A 17,958-nucleotide genomic window follows, 5' to 3' on the forward strand; every position below is an offset into this window, starting at 1 on the left:
CTTTAATCCCAGCACTCAGGAGGCAGAGCTAGGAGGATTGCCATGAGTTCAAGGCCACCCGAGACTACATAGTGAATTCCAGGTCAGCCTGAACTAGAGTGAGACCCTACCTCGAACAAAAAAAAAAAAAAAAAAGAGTTTTATTTGTAGGCTGGTGAAATGGCTTAGCGGTTAAGAAGACATTTGCCTGCCAAGCCTAAGGACTTTTGTTTGATTCCCTAGGCCCCATGTAAGCCATATGCACAAGGGGGCACATGCATTTGGAGTTCATTTGCAGTGGCTAAAGGCCCTGGCATGCCCATTTTCTGTTTCTCCTTATCTGCCCACCCCAATAAATAAATAAAAAGTTTTATTTGCGCCAGGCGTGGTGGCACACGCCTTTAATCCCAGCACTCGGGAGGCAGAGGTAGGAGGATTGCTGTGAGTTCAAGGCCACCCTGAGACTCCATAGTAAATTCCAGGTCAGCCTGGGCTACAGTGAGACCCTACCTCGAAAAACCAAAAAAAAAAAAAAAAAAGTTTTATTTGCAAGTGTGTGCGCGCGCGCACACATGCACGCATGCGGGGTCTCTTCCCACTGCAAGTGAGCACCAGATGCCTGTGCCACTTTGGTGCATTCAGCTTGATGTGGGTGGTAGGGGATCAAACTCAGCTATCAAGCATTATAGGCAAGCGCCTTTAACCACTGAGCCACCTTCCCAGCCTCGTTCTCTCTCTCTCTCAATGAATAAATGAAGAAATTTTTAAGCAAGTTCTCATCATGCTGCTCAGGCAAGTTTGCCTTGAAATCACTGTGTAGTCCAGGTGGGCCCTGAGCCTGTGATCCTCCTGCCTCAGCCTACCTAGTAGCTAGGGTTATAGACAAGTACCCTTGTGCCCACTTCCTTGGAAACTGCTTACTAGTTCCTGTAATTTTTTATTTTTATTTTTATTTTTCAGGTAAGGTCTCACTCCAGCTCAGGCTGACCTGGAATTCACTATGTAGTCTCAGGGTCCTGAACTCTTGGCGATCCTCCTACCTCTGCCTCCCGAGTGCTGGGATTAAAGGCGTGCGCCACCATGCCCGGCTTGTAATTTTGTTTTTTCAAGGTAGGATCTCACACTGGCTCAGGCTAACCTGGAATTCACTATGTAGTCTCAGGGTGGCCTCGAATTCATGGTGATTCTCCTACCTCTGTCTCAAATGCTGGGATTAAAGGTGTGTGCCACCATGCCGAGCCAGTTCCTGTAATTTTTAAAAATATTTTAATTTATTTACAAGAAGAGAAAGAAAGATTAGCACCAGGGCCTCTAGCCACTGCAAACGAACTTCAGATGTATGGATCACTTTGTGCATTACATGGGTACTGGAGAACTGAACTCAGGTCATTAGGCATTACAGGAAAGTGCCTTAACTGCTGAGCTATCTCTCCAGCCCAAGTTTTTGTACTTTTAGTTTAGTTTAGGTAGGGTCTCACATTAGCCCAGGCTGGCTTCAAACTCATGGCAAGCCTCCTACCCCTGCTGGGCTTAAAGGTGTGCACCACCATGCCCAGCTAGTTCTGGTATATCTCCAAATGCCTACCATAATGCCTCAAGTTTTGGCAAACCATAGACTTCTTAGTGGCCAGGTGTGGTGACACATACCTGTAATCACAGCACCTTAGTTTCAGAGGCAGTGGGAATCAAGTTCAAGGCCAGTCTGGGTGCCATATCAAGAGCTTGTCTCAAAAATCAAAGAAACAACAAAAAGGACTTGTCGTGGGAGGTGCAAGAGGGGACAGAATGATAAGGCCAGTGAGGTGGACTCTGGCTAAACTTCCAGAAAGGCCTGGCATCCTGAGCAGGGAGAGCATAGAGATGGGGGTGGGGAGAGCGATGCAGTGCTTAAGATCAAGCGGTCAGCCGGAGCTTAGGAAGGGAAACTGGACCGTCTGGGAAGTGGGATCCAGAACTTTCTGGGTAGCTCACATTTAAGAGATGTTGTTTAGCCGGGCGTGGTGGTGCACGCCTTTAATCCCAGCACTCGGGAGGCAGAGGTAGGAGGATCGCCAAGAGTTCGAGGCCACCCTGAGACTCCATAGTGAATTCCAGGTCAGCCTGGGCTAGAGTGAGACCCTACCTCAAAAAAACCAAAAAAAAAAAAAAAAAAAAAAAAAAGAGATGTTGTTTGATAGGTAGGACGAAAGCTTGCCTTCGGTTTTCCTCTTATTTTCCTTAGGACCTTGGTCTTCTTTGATACCGCCTGTCATTTATAAGGTCATTTTGAGAGCCGTGACTTCAAAGTCTTGAGGCTGAAGATGACTTCGCCTGTAGCTTCCTGGGTCCTGTCTTTTGTTAGAATTCCTTAATGAGTAATTTATCACCCCAAAGAGTGGCTGCCCTTTACTGTTCACTCAGCAATGTGGCATCTGTCCTCCCCATCCCCCTTCTCATCCACACTGACCTCACTGCCATTCCTCCAGATCCAGCAGGAGCACATGAGTGTGCGTACCTGTGAGCATGAATGTGCTGGCCTCCCTTTTATGGTGTGTGCAGTATGTGGTGTGTGTGTGTGTTATACGCACATGTATGCAAATACATCCCATGTGCTTGGGTGCTGGGGCCAGAGAAAGATGCCAGGTGTCCTCCGTCACTCTTCTGCCTTAAATCCTTGAGGCAGTCTCGCTGAACCTGGAGCACCCCCTTTTTCAGTTAGGCTGGCTGACCAGGAGCCCATTGATGTCCTGCCTCTGTCCTTGGCACTGGGGTCATATGTATGACCGTGCCCAGTTTTTTCTGCAGATGCTGAGGATCCAGCTCAGACTTTTCACTCACACAGCAAGCACTCCTCCTGGCTGAGCCATCTCCCTGGTTCCTTCCTCGCTTTGTTGAAATGAATTTTGGGGATTTCCATTTGGTAAAAGTTGTTTTCTTTATTTTCATCAAAACTTGATTCCAGATTTATAATGCCCCCTCGGTATCTAGGGAGGTTAGTCCTAGGACCTCCAAATCCACAGATGACCATATCCTATATGTAAAATATTGGTGCTAAAGAGATGGCTCAGTGGTTAAGGCACTTGTCTTCAAGCCTAACAACCCAGGTTTGATTCCCCAGTACCACATAAAGCCAGATGCACAACATGGCATACACATCTGGAGTTCATTTGCAATGACTAAAGGCCATGGTGCACCTATTCTCTCTCCCTCCCCCTTTCTCTCTGTCTCTGTCAAATAAATAAAAAGAAATATATATTTTTTAAATGACCTCGAGCTGGACATGGTGGCACACACTTTTAATCCCAGCACTCAGAAGGTAGGAAGATCGCTGTGAGTTTGAGGCCAGCCTGAGACTACCTTGAAAAACAACAGCAACAGCAACAACAAAAAGACATAGTATTGGGCTGGAGAGATGGCTTAGTGGTTAAGCACTTGCCTGTGAAGCCTAAGGACCCCGGTTCGAGGCTCGGTTCCCCAGGTCCCACGTTAGCCAGATGCACAAGGGGGCGCACGTGTCTGGAGTTCGTTTGCAGAGGCTGGAAGCCCTGGCGCACCCATTCTCTCTCTCTCCCCCTGTCTGTCTTTCTCTCTGTGTCTGTCGCTCTCAAATAAATAATTAAAAAAAGACATAGTATTTATCTAGAGCCTATGCACATCCTCTTGTATCTTTAATATCTCTAGATGACTTACAATACCAGATATAATGTAAATACCATCTGGTTCTACTGGAATGTTGAGGGCGTGATGACAAGAGAAACATTTCTGTATGCGTGCAGTACGAATGCAGTTTCTTCTAGATATTTTCAATGCACCGTAGTTTGAAGCCACAGATGCTAAATCTATGAATATAGAGGACTTAACCTCTTGATTCACATCTTGCTTGCCTAGGGTTTTAGAAACATTATTTTTCTTTTTACTTAGGGTTTTGAAACATTGGCTCATGTAGCTGAGGTTGTCCTTAAACTCCTTAGGTAGCCACAAATGACCCTGAACTCCTGATCCTTCTGCCTCTACCTCTCCGCTGCTGGAATTCCAGGAACGTAGGACCATGTACCGTTTATGTGGTGCTGGGAATGAAAATGCAGGCTTTGTGCATGCTAGCCAAGCCCTGTGCCAACCAAACTGCATCTCCAGCCCTTGCTCTGTTTTTAAGAGCCCAGAGAGGTCTCATTAGCTGAGACTGTCTTTTTTAAAAATATTTTTTGTTTGTTTATTTTTATTTATTTGAGAGTGACAGACAGGGAGAGAAGGGGGGGGGGTGAGACAATGGGCGTGCCAGGGCTTCCAGCCACTGTAAACAAACTCCAGATGCGAGCGCCCCCTTGTGCATCTGGCTTACATGGGTCCTGGGGAATCAAGCCTCAAACCAGGGTCCTTAGGCTTCACAGGCAAGCACTTAACCACTAAGCCATCTCTCCAGCCCTGAGACTGTCTTTCTTACATGTGTCTGTGATCTTACATTCCCAGGTCTAGTTTATGTTTTGGTTTGACCAGTTTTGTTTCAAGATGAGGATATTATGTCTAGACCAGAGTAAAACTTAAGGTATAAAGAAAGAGGAGGTATGGAGAGATGGCTTAGAGGTTAAGGTGCTTGCTAGCAAAGCCAAAGGACCTAGGTTTGATTCTTCAGGGTCCACATAAGCCAGATGCACAAGGTGCCACATGCGTCTGGAGTTTGCAGTGGCTAGAGACCATGGTAGGTCCATTTTTTTCCTCCTCTATCTGCCTCTCTCAAATAAATAAAAATTTTAAAATTAAAAAGGAAAAAGAAAGGAAGCCGTGAAGCCTCCTTCTCCCAACTGAGCCCAAATTCTCCTTGTTAGAACATGCCAGAAGGCCATAGGAGTGAGGATGAGGATCCTTTTCTGCTTCAGTCTTCACAGGGTTCAGTGGGCAGTACTGGACTCCCAGAGAGTTAACAAAGCAGGCACAAAGCAAGGATAAGGGCTCCTGTCATTCTGCTATCTCATGGTTGAGCTTGACTTCTTCCTGCTTTATTGAAAGATCTGGGAAGAGGAAAGTCTGAAATATTTCTTTATCCAGACATAGCTTCGTGAAAGAGAGGAACCCTCTCCATTCCCACCCTCCACTCCACCCTTCTGTTGAGGGACAACTGGCTTAGGGGTTCTGGCTTTGGTCCCCATGTCTTATCTTTGTTACTGTTATCATCATTAGCTAAGAGCCTTCATTTTCCCCCTCCCTGATACTAGAGGGAATTCTGTTCGCATGGACTCAGGAACATTGGGGTATGCAACAGGTATAAAACAATAACAAACAGGAAATAGGATGTGGCTGCATGTCTGAGTTACCAGCACCCTCCCCTGGTCCTTCACCAAACACTTGTCCTGTCCAGGTGGGATTGGAGCCAGGCTAAGAGATGACAGACTCTTCCTCCTCCTCAAGGTGTCGGTTACTACATGTTCCTGATTCTTCCCTGTCCTTCATTTGAAGTCTCTAAAATAGCTTTGTTGTCCCTCTTTCCTGGAATTAAGGAGCAGCTTGTGGTCGTGATTGATTGTGTTTCCCAGTTCTCAAGATGAAACCTGGGCTGTTTGCATTCTGGACCAGAGCTCTATCACTGAGCTATGCCCCAGCCCCTCATTGGGGGAGTCTAGGCAGGGGCTCTACCACTGAGCCACATCCCTAGCCCCTCACTGGAGGATCTAGGCAGGAGCTCTACCACTGAGCCACACCCCCAGCCCTCACTGGGGGATTCTAGGCAGGAGCTCTACCTCTGAGCCACGCCCCCGGCCCCTCATTGGGGGATTCTAGGCAGGAGCTCTACCACTGAGCCACGCCCCCAGCCCCTCACTGGGGGATTCTAGGCAGGAGCTCTACCACTGAGCCATACCCCCAGCTCCTTAGTGAGGGTTTCTTCCCCTTCCCCAGGTAAGGTTCTGCTCTAGCCCTGGGCGTCCTAGAATTCACTCTGTAGTCCCAAACCGGTCTTGCACTCATGGTGATCCTCCAATCTTGGCCTCCCAGGTTCTAGGATTAAAGGCATTTGCTCCATTCTGGGCCTTACTGGTGATTCTAAGACAGTTCTCTGCTGCTGAGCTGTCTCCAGACCCCCACAGATGGACTCTAGGCAAGAGCTGTACTGCTAAGCAACAGTTCTAGCCCTGGCTTGGGATTCTTATTTTTGTGCTCTCATTTCCTTCTTCCCCCCTTCCCCATGACCTTGCCTGCTGCAGAGCCTGCATTATATTTCTCTCTCTTTCTCTGCCCCCAGGAGAGGTCTGAACCCACCTCATCGTGTCAAGTCCATCTCCATGACAACTTTCACTGAGCCTGAAGTACTATTCCTGCAATCCCGTGGAAATGAGGTGAGTTGCCACTGAGGGAGGCCATAGATGGCTTCAGCCACCCTGCCTGCCTGCCTGCCAAGTGGCATGGAGAAAAACCCCAGGCTTTTATTTTTGGGGGGTTTAGCTCCTCTTAATTTATAGTATGTAAGATTTGTTTTTTAAATATTTTTGTTTATTTTTATTTATTTATTTATTTGAAAGAGACAGAGAAAGAGAGAGAGAGAGAATGGGCACACCAGGGCCTCCAGTTACTGGAAACAAACTCCAGACACGTGCGCCCCCTTGTACATCTGGCTAGCATGGATCCTGGGAAATCGAGCCTTGAACCAGGGTCCTTAGGCTTCACAGGCAAGCACTTAACCACTAAGCCATCTCTCCAGCACAAGATTTCTTTTTTTAAATTTTTTGTTTTTTATTTTACTTATTTATTTGAGAGTTACAGACACAGAGAGAAAGAGGCAGAGAGAGAGAGAGAGAGAGAATGGGCGTGCCAGGGCTTCTTCCAGCCACTGCAAACAAACTCCAGACACATGCGCCCCCTTGTGCATCTGGCTAATGTGGGTCCTGGGGAACTGAGCCTCCAACCGGGGTCCTTAGGATTCACAGGCAAGCGTTTAACCGCTAAGCCATCTCTCCAGCCCAAGATTTCTTTTTTAATAAATATTTTATTGCTGGGGGCACAGTGGTGCATGCCTTTAATCCCAGCACTTTGGAGGCAGAAGTAGGAGGATTGCTGTGAGTTCATAGCCACCCTGAGATTGCATAGTTAATTCTGGGTCAGCCTGGACTCAAATATTAAAACAAAAAAAAACCACCGGGTATGGTGGTGAACTCCTTTAATCCCAGCACTCGGAAGGCAGTGGTAGGAGAATTGCTGTGAATTTGAGGCCACCATTTAAAAAAAAGTATATGTGCACGCGTGCGCGCGCACACACACACACACACACACACACACACACATATACATATATGAGCCACTGTAAATGAACTCCAAACACATGCGCCACCATGAGCATGTGGCTTACATGGGTTCTGGGTTCTGAGGAATCAAACCCAGGTCTTTGGGCTTCAGAGGCAAGTGCTTTAGCTGTTAAGCCATCTCCCTAGCCTGTAAGATTTGTCTTAAGCATATTTGTATATTTACAGAATCTTGGTTATACAAATTGTGGTTTGTCTAGGCCCCTTGTGAGGAACCAAAAGAAAGCAAAATCTCTATAGGGGCAGCCCCTGGCAATGGGGGGTGTGGCTAAAGGTCATGTTCATGAGTTTGATCCCTCTGCACCCACATAAAGCCTGACACAATGTAGCACATGAAGCTATACTCTCAGCATACCTAAGGCAGTGGGAGGTGGAGCCAAGCTAATCCAGAAACCCCCATGGGCCAGCAAGAGTGGTGCACACATTGGTAAAACAAGTCAGACACCCCATCTCAAAAAGAGGACAGTCACTCGGAGGCTGTGCTCTGATCTCCATACAAGTGCCATGACATATGTGCACATCATACACACACACTCATATAAATAAGAAAAGAGAAAAAGAAAGTGAGTTAAACTCCTCCCTGGCTAATCCTGCTGACTGAATATCATCTGCCTTGGTGTGAGCAGTCCCAGCTTATAGGTGAGGGCTCATATCAAAGCCAATCAGGGGTCTGACAATTTTCCCTGACCTCACCTCTCTTCAAATTCAGTTCTCTGTAATTCTCATGACCCTTCATTTTCCTTTTCTGTTTGTTTGGGGCTTTCTTTGATTGTTTGTTTGTTTGTTTGTTTGTTTGTTTGTTTTAATTTAGAGAGAGAGGGGGAATTGGCAGGCCTCAACCACTGCAATCAAACTTCAGATGCTTGTGCCACCTAGTGGGCATGTGTGGCCTTGTGTTTGCCTCACCTTTGTGCATCTGGCTTACGTGGGACCTGGAAAGTTTAACATGGGTCCTTAGGCTTCAAGGGCAAGCGCCGGAACCTCTAAGCCATCTCTTCAGCCCTGTTTGATTGTTTTGTTTGAGACAAGGTCTCACCATGGAGCCCAAGCTGGCCTCCAGTATAGGTCTTCCTGTCTCAGCCCCCTGAGTGCTGGGATTGCCACCATGCCTGGCATTATTTTTCCTTTTCAGTATATACCACAACATGTAGTTACGAATCTATTTTTATTTACCTAAGGCATGCCCTCCCATTAGATTGTTAGCTGTGAGGTCAGGGGTCATAAGTGACTTGAAGGCGCGCCCAGATCCTAGCACTGTGTCGGGGTCCATAAGTATTTGTCATTGAAGACATTGAAAGTAATGACTTTGCCCTGAAGATAGATGACTGTGTCGATCACATTTCATGCTTTCTGCTCCCACTGCTCTTCACTGGCTCTATTCCTGCAGGTTTGCAGGAAGATCTGGCTGGGTCTTTTTGATGCTCGGACATCTTTAATCCCAGATTCCAGGGATCCTCAGAAGGTGAAGGAGTTTCTCCAGGAAAAATATGAGAAGAAAAGATGGTAAGGAGGAGAAAAGAAAATGCTGTGGAGCTATGAGCCCAAGACAAGTGTCATCGGACAGCAGTCCAGTTTCCAAAGCCACATTTGAGCTGCTCTTCAAGACCAGGCTTGGAATGGGTCTATTTCCCCCAGATTCGGCTGGGGCTAAAGTCTGACTTTAGAATAACAAATTGAAGCTGATTGTGGTGATGTATGTCTGTACTCTCAGTACTAGGGAGGCTGCAACAGGAGGATCAGGAATTCAAGGGCAGCATAACATAGATAAAAACTTGTTTGGGGAGTTAAAAAAAATTATTTATTTATTTATTTGAGAGAGAAGGACTGGGTGCACTAGGACCTCTAGCCACTGCAAACTCCAGATACATGTGCCACCTTGTGCATCTGCCTTACATGGGACCTAGGGATTTGAAGCTGGGTCGTTTGAGATAATGTCTCACTCTAACCCAGGCTGACCGGGAAATCACTATGTAGTCTCAGGGTGGCCTGGAACTCCTCCTACCTCTGCCTCCCAAGTGTTGGGATTAAAGGTGTGTGTACCACATGCCCAATACCAAACCTGGGTCCTCAGTCTTCGCAGGCAAGCCCCTTAACCACTAAGCCATGTCTCCATCCCAATAAAAACATGCTTTGAGTCTTATTACGGTGTACCAGGACTAAGATTGTTCCAGAGTAGGGAATGCATGCAGGTTAGCTAGAGGGGGTTATTAGTAGTAACAGGAGCCAGAGGACAGGCTGGGTTGGAGCACTGCCTTCGGTAAGGTGCAGACACCCCCTCTGTGGGACTGAGGAGGAGGAGTCTGATCAGATACCCAAGAAATTGTGCCTGATAGCACAGGCTTGTAATTCCAATTGCTTAGGAGGCTGAGGCAGTACAATCAAACCATCCGGGTCTGCTGGGGCTCCAGAGTGCGTTAACCAGTCTGGGCAACTTAGTGAGACTCTTACCTAAAACTAAAAACATAAGAAAGGCTGGGAACGTAGCTCATTGGTAGCACTTGTCTAGCATACCATGGGTCTTGGTTCGAATCCCCAGTACTACATTAAAAAAAAGAAAGAAAAAGAAAAAGAAACACCAGCAAGTAAAAGGGAGAAAGGGGGAAAATAGGACTGCTGATCCACCAGCATTACTGCATGTGTTGTTACTTAACACCCAGATGGTTTGGGACATCAAAAGAGGAGGGAGTGAGATGCATTACTTTGTTCATTTAGTTTACGCTAATTAAGTGTCTTTAAAATAAGAGGGAAGCCAGATGTGGTAGTGCGAGGTAGGAGGATCGTCATGAATTTGAGGACACTCTGAGATTACATAATGAATTCCAGGTCAGCCTGGGCTAGAGTGAGACTCTACCTCAAAAAAATAAAAAAAAATAATAAAAAAAAATAACAGAGAGGGGCTGGAGGGATGGCTTAGCGGTTGAAGGCACTTGTCTGCAAAGCTAAAGGACCTAGGTTCAATTCCTCTCTCTCTTTCTCTCTCAAATAAATAAATAATACAAATTTAAAAAGGGAAAATATACAAAGCCCAGAGCAAATGGAATGTTTCTGCAGAAAAATGAAAATCAAAAGCCAAGTACAGTTCCAGCACTTGGGAGGTAGAGGCGGGAGGATCAGGAGCTCAAGACCATCCTCAGCTGCACAGCAGGTTTGAAGCCAGCCTGGGCTACATGAGACCTTGGCTCCCTGACCCCAAAATAAAGCAAATAAAAGAGGAAGAAAAAGTGTACATCAAGACACCCAGGGACAGCAAGGAATGCCGGTTCATGCCAAAAGTGGGCTGGGGGTACGTATAACTCAGCAGTAGAGAACTTGCCTAGCGTGTGCACGGCACTCCAAGGAAGGGGAAAGGACACACTTAGGAGAGCCAGGCCTTATAAATTGTTAAATTTATTTTATTCCTAAAAAGGAAGCTAATAAAGAAAATGAAGACAGAGAGAGAGACTTGGCCCCCTGTGACCTGGGTTTTCCCACTCACCTCCGCTTAGCATGGTCCAGGATTTTAAGTGTTTTCACAGTCTCACTGTTCTTTCTCACAGGTATGTTCCCCCAGAGCAAGTCAAAGGGCCTTCCTACACCAAAGGCAGTGCCTCTGCCCCTGTGCAGGGCTCCATCCCCGAGGGGAAGCCCCAGCGGACACTCCTCGGAGATCCCACGTCATCTCTCTCAGATGCTGCTTCCAGCTCAAGCCAGGTAACTCTCAGACCTGCTGTTTACCTTTCTGTGGGGATTCAGGCTGGACGGTGTGAGGTGGGCCGTCACTTGGCTCAGTCAGTTGCCCTGGGCTCAGCAGACAGCAGTATATAGGTTAGTTAGTGGGTTAGTTGCCAGCTCTGCTGTTATATACGTTTGCATCTGTTAACCTCTACACCACACATCTTCTGAAAGACAACTGAACAGGACACGGGTACAACCTCAATCCCCACCCTTCCCTCCAAGCAAACAGAAAGGGCCAGGACACTGCTTCCAGCACCTGGGAAGTAGGAGGCAGCAGCCCCTCTGGGGCAGTGTTGGGCCATGTTTCTGTGCCTCTGAGTGACCTGACTAACCCGCTTTAAAATAGCTGGTTCACCGGGTGTGATGGCACATGCCTTTAATCCCAGCACTTGGGAAGCAGAGGTAGGAGGATTGCCGTGAGTTCGAGGCCACCCTGAGATGACATAGTGAATTCCAGGTCAGCCTGGGCTAGAGCGAGACCCTACCTCGAAAAACCAAAAGAAAGAAAGAAAGAAAAGAAAAAAGAGAAAAGCTGGTCCTTGAGCTGGGCATAGTGGCGCACGCCTTTAATCCCAGCACTCGGGAGGCAGAGGTAGGAGGCTCACTGTGAGTTCGAGGCCACCCTGAGACTCCATAGTGAATTCCAGGTCAGCCTGATGTACCACGGTGAGCAATGTCTTAGGTGTGAGAGGGTCTTCATCAACTTCCTCCCAGGAGTCCTCTCCGCTGAGGGAGGTCATTCTCCATCATCTCCATGTACCTGCCTGGGGACAGCCTGCAGAGCTATGGGGGGCCCAGGTCATGTTTGGGATTCTAAGTGCCACATGCAATTCCTTTCCCGAGTCTGCCAGCCAGTCTCAGGCTCGCCCAGCCCAGGCCCGGAGCTCCCAGCCTCCTTCCCAGTCTTCGGCCAAGAAGGCCAGCACTGACCTGCTGGCTGACATCGGCGGAGACCCCTTTGCTACTCCTCAGGTGGCACCAGCCTTTGCTGCATTCCCAGCCTTTGGAGGTAAGTGGGATCTGAGGTGAGCCTGTCCCGACAACACCCGTACCTGCCACAGACTTGCCATCCATTAAGGCTCTTGATCTCTTCATGCCACTGGATGGGATGATCATTCTGAACAGGGCTGCAGTCAGAGAGAACAGCGTGAAAAACAGTTGGGAGTTTGGTCATAAGGCATTGCAGCTGGGGCCTCCTAACACTTCTCTAATACCAAAAGAGCCGGTTTTAGAGCCAGGCATGGTAGGACACACCTTTAATCCCAGCATTTGGGGGGCAGAGGTAGGAGGATCCCTGTGAGTTCTAGGCCACCCTGAGGCTACATAGTGAATTCCAGGTCAGCTTGGGCAAAAGCGAGACCCTACCTTGAAAAACTTTAAAATAAAATGTAAAAAGGGAAGAAAACAAAAAACCAAAATAAAATAAATCAAAGAGCCAGTTTTATGACTTTCTATTAAGATGGGAGGAAAGGAGCTAGGCATTGTAGTGGGTGCCTATAATAATCCCAGTACTTGGGAGGCTGAGGAAGGAGAATCAAGAGTTGAATAGGGGGCTGGAGAGATGGCTCAGCAGTTAAGGCACTTGCCTGCAAAGCCAAAGGACCTAGGTTTAAGTCCCCAGGACCCACATAAGCCAGCGGCACAATGTGGCACATGTATCTGGAGTTCATTTTCAGTGGCTGGAGGCCCTGGTGCACCGATTTCTCTCCTTCCCTCTCCCTCTCCCTCCCTCTTTCTGTCCAATAAATAAATAAAGTAAAATTTTAAAAAAAGTTTTAAAGAGTTGAATAAGTCACCCCCTTCTATTTTTTCATTTTTGAGACAGTCTCGTGTAACCCATGCTGGCCTCAAATTTGCTTTGTAGCCAAGGATGACTGAACTTGTGTGATTCTCCTACCTCTGCCTCTAAGTGCTTAGGCTTGCAAGTGTGCACCACCACGTCTGGTTTATGCGGTGTTGAGGATGGAGCATGAGTCTTTGTGTATGCCAGGCAAGCAGTCTACCAACTAAACTACATCCCCAGCCTGCTGTTCTTTTGAGACAGGGTCTTGCTGGCCCAAGTTAATGGTGAACTCAAGATCCCCTTCTGCCCTCGCCCCCAGCCTCCTGAGTGACAAGATCACAGGTGTGCATCAGCCTGGTACATTTTTTTCCACGTAACCTATCTTCCTTCCACCTATAGGCCAGACCCCTTCTCATGGGGCTTTTGCCAACTTTGATGCCTTTGGCAGCAGCCCCAGCTCTTCTGCCTTCGGAAGCCTTCCTCCAACAGGCCAAGCCCCGTTCCAGACCCAGCCTAACCCAGCAGGTAAACTGTCACACTCATTGGCTTCCTGCTTCTCCCAGCAGGATCAGCTGTCCACATCCATGCATCACCTTCCCTTCTCATCCTCACTGGCCGTAGATGACTGCTGAGGAGACAGGCACGAGGAAGCGACTCCAGGAAGGATGGTCTGACTGGAAGCAATAGGAGACCCAAGTCCTAGAAAATGTGAACATGAGTGGGACTTTTTCCCCGAAGTGCTTTTGTTGTAAGATAATATTGCCCCAATGGGTCAAGTGGCCAGGTCAAGTTCAAGGTAGTCTCCAGCAGTCCCCACCCTTCCCTCTAAGAACAGGCATATAAACCCCACGCTGTGGTGTTAGGAATTGCAGGCTGCATCCAAGTCCCTTTTAAACCCTGAGACGTCAGTTCCTGTAACCTTGGCTGCCTCTTTTCTTTTGTACATCCTGGACACCAGGGAGGGCAGCTGAAGGGCTGCAGAGACCAGATGTCTCGGGACAGGCTGGTGACTCACTTTCTCTTTCTCCCTTCCTCCGCTCTTCCTTTCCCTTCTCCACCCTCACTGCCAGCCAGTCGGATGCTAATTGGAAGTTACAGCTTTGGTAAGTTCTTCCCATCCCTCAGTCTATCCAGGATCCTCTGATCATAGAGGTTTGAAGACTGAAAGGGTCCCTTTAAAATCCAGCCAGGGAGCTAGGTACGGTGGCGCGTGCCTTTAATCTCAGCAGAGGTAGGAGGATCGCTTTGAGTACAAAGTCACCCTGAGATTACATAGAGAATTCCAGGTCATCCTGGGCTAGAGACCCTACCTTGAAAAACAAAAACAAACACACAAACAAAAAAAATCTAGTGCGGGGGAGAAGGGGTGTTGGGTGTGGTTCAGTTGTAAGACATGTGGGTTCCATTTCCAGCATGAACACCAAGACTTAAAAATTTTAACTGTTTTATAGATGAGGCAGTTAAGCAGATTCTCTAGTTGTTTGGCTGCCACAGAGTGGCAGAGTCATGACTCCCTGACTGTTGCTTCACACAAAACCTTCCCACAGCACCTCTGAGAACTGCTGGTTTACTTCTGCGGGGCCTGCTTGATTGATTTTGCACCTTTGAAGGTTGAACCTCAAGCCACAGGCACGCTAAGCAAGCGTTCTGCTGCTGAGCCCACATCCTCAGCCCTGCTCCGGGTATTAATTCTAGGCAGGCCCTCTACTGTTGAGCCAGATTCCTGTTTTTTGTTTTGTTTTGTTTTGTTTTGTTTTATTTTATTTTGTTTTGTTTTGTTTTTGAGACAGGGACTCCAAGCAAGCCTTGAACTTGCAATCCTGAGTAGGTAGAATTATAGGCCTCCATCACCAGACTCTACTTTGATTTATTTTTTTTATTATTTTTTTTTTTTGAGTTGTAGGGTCTCACTCTAGCCCTGGCTGACCTGGAACTCACTCTGTAGTCTCAGGCTGGCCTTGCACTCAGAGCAATCCTCCTACTTCTGCCTCCTGAGTGCTAGGATTAAAGGCGTGCACTAAGCCTATTTTTGTTTGTTTGTTTTTAAATATTTTTATTAATTTGAGAGAAAGAGAGACAGAAATAGGCAGGTAGAGAGAGAGAGAATGGGCGCACAAGGGCTTCTAGCCACTTCAAATGAAATCCAGATGCGTGCATCTGGTTTACGTGGGTCCTGGGGAGTCGAACCTGGGTCCTTTGGTTTTGCAGGCAAGTGCCTTAACTGCTAAGTCGTCTCTCCAGCCCACTATGACTATTTTTTTCTTTTCAATTTTTTTTTAATTAACAACTTCAATGATTGTAAACAATATCCCATGGTAATGCCTTCCCTCCCCCACACTTTCCCCTTTGAAACTCCATTCTCCACCATGTCCCCCTCCCCCTCAATCAGTCTCTCTTTTATTTTGATGTCATGATCTTTTCCTACTATTATGATGGTCTTGTGTAAGTAGTGTCAGGCACTGTGAGGTCATGGATATCCAGGCCATTTTGTGTCGGGGGGGGGGGTATAGCACGTTGTAAGGAGTCCTACCCTTCTTTTAGCTCTTACATTCTTTCCACCACTCTTCCACAATAGACCCTGAGCCTTGGAAGGTGTGATAGACATTTGCAGTGCTGAACACTCCTGTCACTTCTATCTAGCACCATGATGCCTTCTGAGTCATCCCAAGGTCACTGCCATCTGAAAAGAGAAGGTTCCCTACCAAAAGTGAGAGTAGCATTAATATAAGGGTATGAACATTAAGAGAAGTGCTTACTGGGCAGTTTGATAAGCATAGTATATACACTTATCCAGACATCAGCAGATGTTACACCCCTAGGGCTCATGACTACCCCTGTTTTAAGTTAGGGCAGTTTGTTTCCACCATGACAGATGTGCCACTATTGCACCCGTTGGCTCATTTGGCCTGGCTGGCCAAATCTAAGACTTGCAGTGTCCACTGGTGAGTATCTTCACTGGTGATTTCTCTCTCCCATTGAACTGCATGCAGAATGGCTTCTTCTAGCTTTTTGTCAGCTGGTCTACGTGGAGGAGGGTATTAGCTCAGTTCCAGCAGGATTTCTCAGTGGTCTTACAGCCCAAATATGTGGGGTCTTCAGCAATAGCATCTTACCATCTATTCCTGGTGGGAAACCAAGGGCCTCAGCAATGGCCTATATGTTTTGGGAGCATCAGGGACTTCCCTGGCCAACAACTCACTGAAAGTTATCCCAACCCTGGCACTGAAAATTTTTCTAGCAACAATCTATTGCTCCTGAGTGTTCCATTGTCCAAAAACGTAGGTTTCCATATGACTTATTTATATCCTCTTAGATTTTGATTAGCCCTCCCTCCACCTTTCCTTTATCTCTTCCCCTGACCTCACTTTGGGCCTTTTCACCCCCATTAATCTATTCTTCTACTTACATATATACAATACCATCCTAGTAAGTACCCCCTCTCTTCCTTTCTCTTCCGTTTATCTCTTCTCTAGCTTACTGGCCTTTGCTACTGAATTTTCTTCCTACTCACACAGAAGTCCAGTCATCTGTAGCTAGGATCCACATATGAGAGAGAACATGCGACATTTAGTTTTCTGGGTCTGGGTTACCTCACTTAGTATAATCCTTTCCAGATCCATCAATTTTCCTGCAGACTATTTTTGTTTTTGTTTTAAATAGTTTATTTTTATTTATTTAAGAGAGAGAATGGGCACACCAGGGCCTCTAGCCACTGCAAATGAACTCCAGACCCATGTGCCACAATGTGCATCTGGCTTACGTGGGTACTGGGAAATCCAACCTGGTCCCTACCCTTCTTAGGCAAGTGCCTTAGCCATTTATCCATCTCTCCAGCCCATATTTTAATTTGTTTTCATATAACAGAATAGACAGTTTATATTAATAAAATCTAAAATCCATAAATAAGTTTTCTTAATTATTTATTTAAAGTAACTGACAAGGCCAGGCGTGGTGTCGCACGCCTTTGATCCTAGCCCTCGGGAGGCAGATGGAGGAGGATCACCATGAGTTCAAGGCCACCCTGAGACTACATAGTGAATTCCAGGTCAGCTTGGACTAGAGTGAGACCCTACCTTGAAAAGCCAAAAAAAAAAAAAAGCCAATAAAGTAACTGCAATATAACCTTGATATTTACAAAACAAACTACTAGACACAGAGAGAACTTAAAATACTTATTTTTTTTTTTTAAATTTTTATTTATTTATTTGAGAGCGACAGACACAGAGAGAAAGGCAGATAGAGGGAGAGAGAGAGAATGGGCGCGCCAGGGCTTCCAGCCTCTGCAAACGAACTCCAGACGCGTGCGCCCCCTTGTGCATCTGGCTAACGTGGGACCTGGGGAACCGAGCCTCGAACCGGGGTCCTTAGGCTTCACAGGCAAGCGCTTAACCGCTACGCCATCTCTCCAGCCCAAAATACTTATTTGTGAAGAGAGAGGGAGAGAGAATGGACGTGCCAGGGCCTCTCACTGCAGCAAATGCACTCTCATTGCATGTGCCACTTTGCACCTGGCTTTATATGGGTACTGGAGATTTGAGCTCAGGCCAACCTGAGCCAGTAGGCCTTGCAAACAATCACTTTTACCCACTGAGCCATCTCCCCAGCCCATAATGAGAATTTAACAAGCAAACAGAGTAGACAAATGCACTTGTTCACAAACTTTAAAGTAGACAAACAAGAAAGGATAGCCTGAGGAACTGTAACAAGTTTGATGTAATAAATAAGTAGAACTTTGTAACCAGTTAACAGGATATTTCCTTTCTTTCTTCCATCCTTCCTATTAAGCCCAGAACCTCACATATACTAAGCATGTGCCCTGCCAGCTCAGAGTATTACTTTCAAGCATATAACCCTTTCATTATTTGACTACATATGAAAAAACAAAATCTCTATAAATTCCAACAAATAAGAATTGCAGGCCATGTGTGGCGGCGCTCGCCTTTAACCCCAGCACTCGGGAGGCAGAGGTAGGAGGATCTCCATGAGTTCAAGGCCACCCTGAGACTACATAGTGCATTCTAGGTTAGCCTGGACTACTACTTCAAAAAAAAAACCTTCCAATTTGGGTCGGTGAGGTGGCTTAGGAGCTAAGGCGCTTGCCTGCAAAGCCAAAGGACACAGGTTTGATTCCCCAGGACCCACATAAGCCAGATATACCAGGTGGCGCATGCGTCTGGAATTCATTTGCAGTGGCTGGAGGTCTTAGGACGCCCATAT

The 17,958-nt window shown here is 46.9% G+C and overlaps 1 protein-coding gene across 3 annotated transcripts in view; it reads left to right on the forward strand.

The window, feature by feature from the left end:
• Agfg2 (ArfGAP with FG repeats 2) overlaps positions 1-17,958 on the forward strand; it is a 45,211-nt gene that overhangs the window by 13,441 nt on the left and 13,812 nt on the right. The window contains exons 2-7 of one of the 3 annotated variants that reach the window (XM_012950626.2): positions 6,191-6,284; positions 8,632-8,747; positions 10,781-10,934; positions 11,802-11,967; positions 13,141-13,266; positions 13,812-13,844. In XM_012950626.2, the coding sequence (XP_012806080.1) occupies positions 6,191-6,284; positions 8,632-8,747; positions 10,781-10,934; positions 11,802-11,967; positions 13,141-13,266; positions 13,812-13,844 (689 nt within the window). The remainder of the gene's footprint in view (positions 1-6,190; positions 6,285-8,631; positions 8,748-10,780; positions 10,935-11,801; positions 11,968-13,140; positions 13,267-13,811; positions 13,845-17,958) is intronic. The other 2 variants (XM_004666312.2, XM_045144446.1) reach the window with 2 other exon arrangements.

This window comes from Jaculus jaculus, chromosome 2 (assembly GCF_020740685.1).
Source record: "Jaculus jaculus isolate mJacJac1 chromosome 2, mJacJac1.mat.Y.cur, whole genome shotgun sequence".
Classification (NCBI taxonomy): domain Eukaryota; kingdom Metazoa; phylum Chordata; class Mammalia; order Rodentia; family Dipodidae; genus Jaculus; species Jaculus jaculus.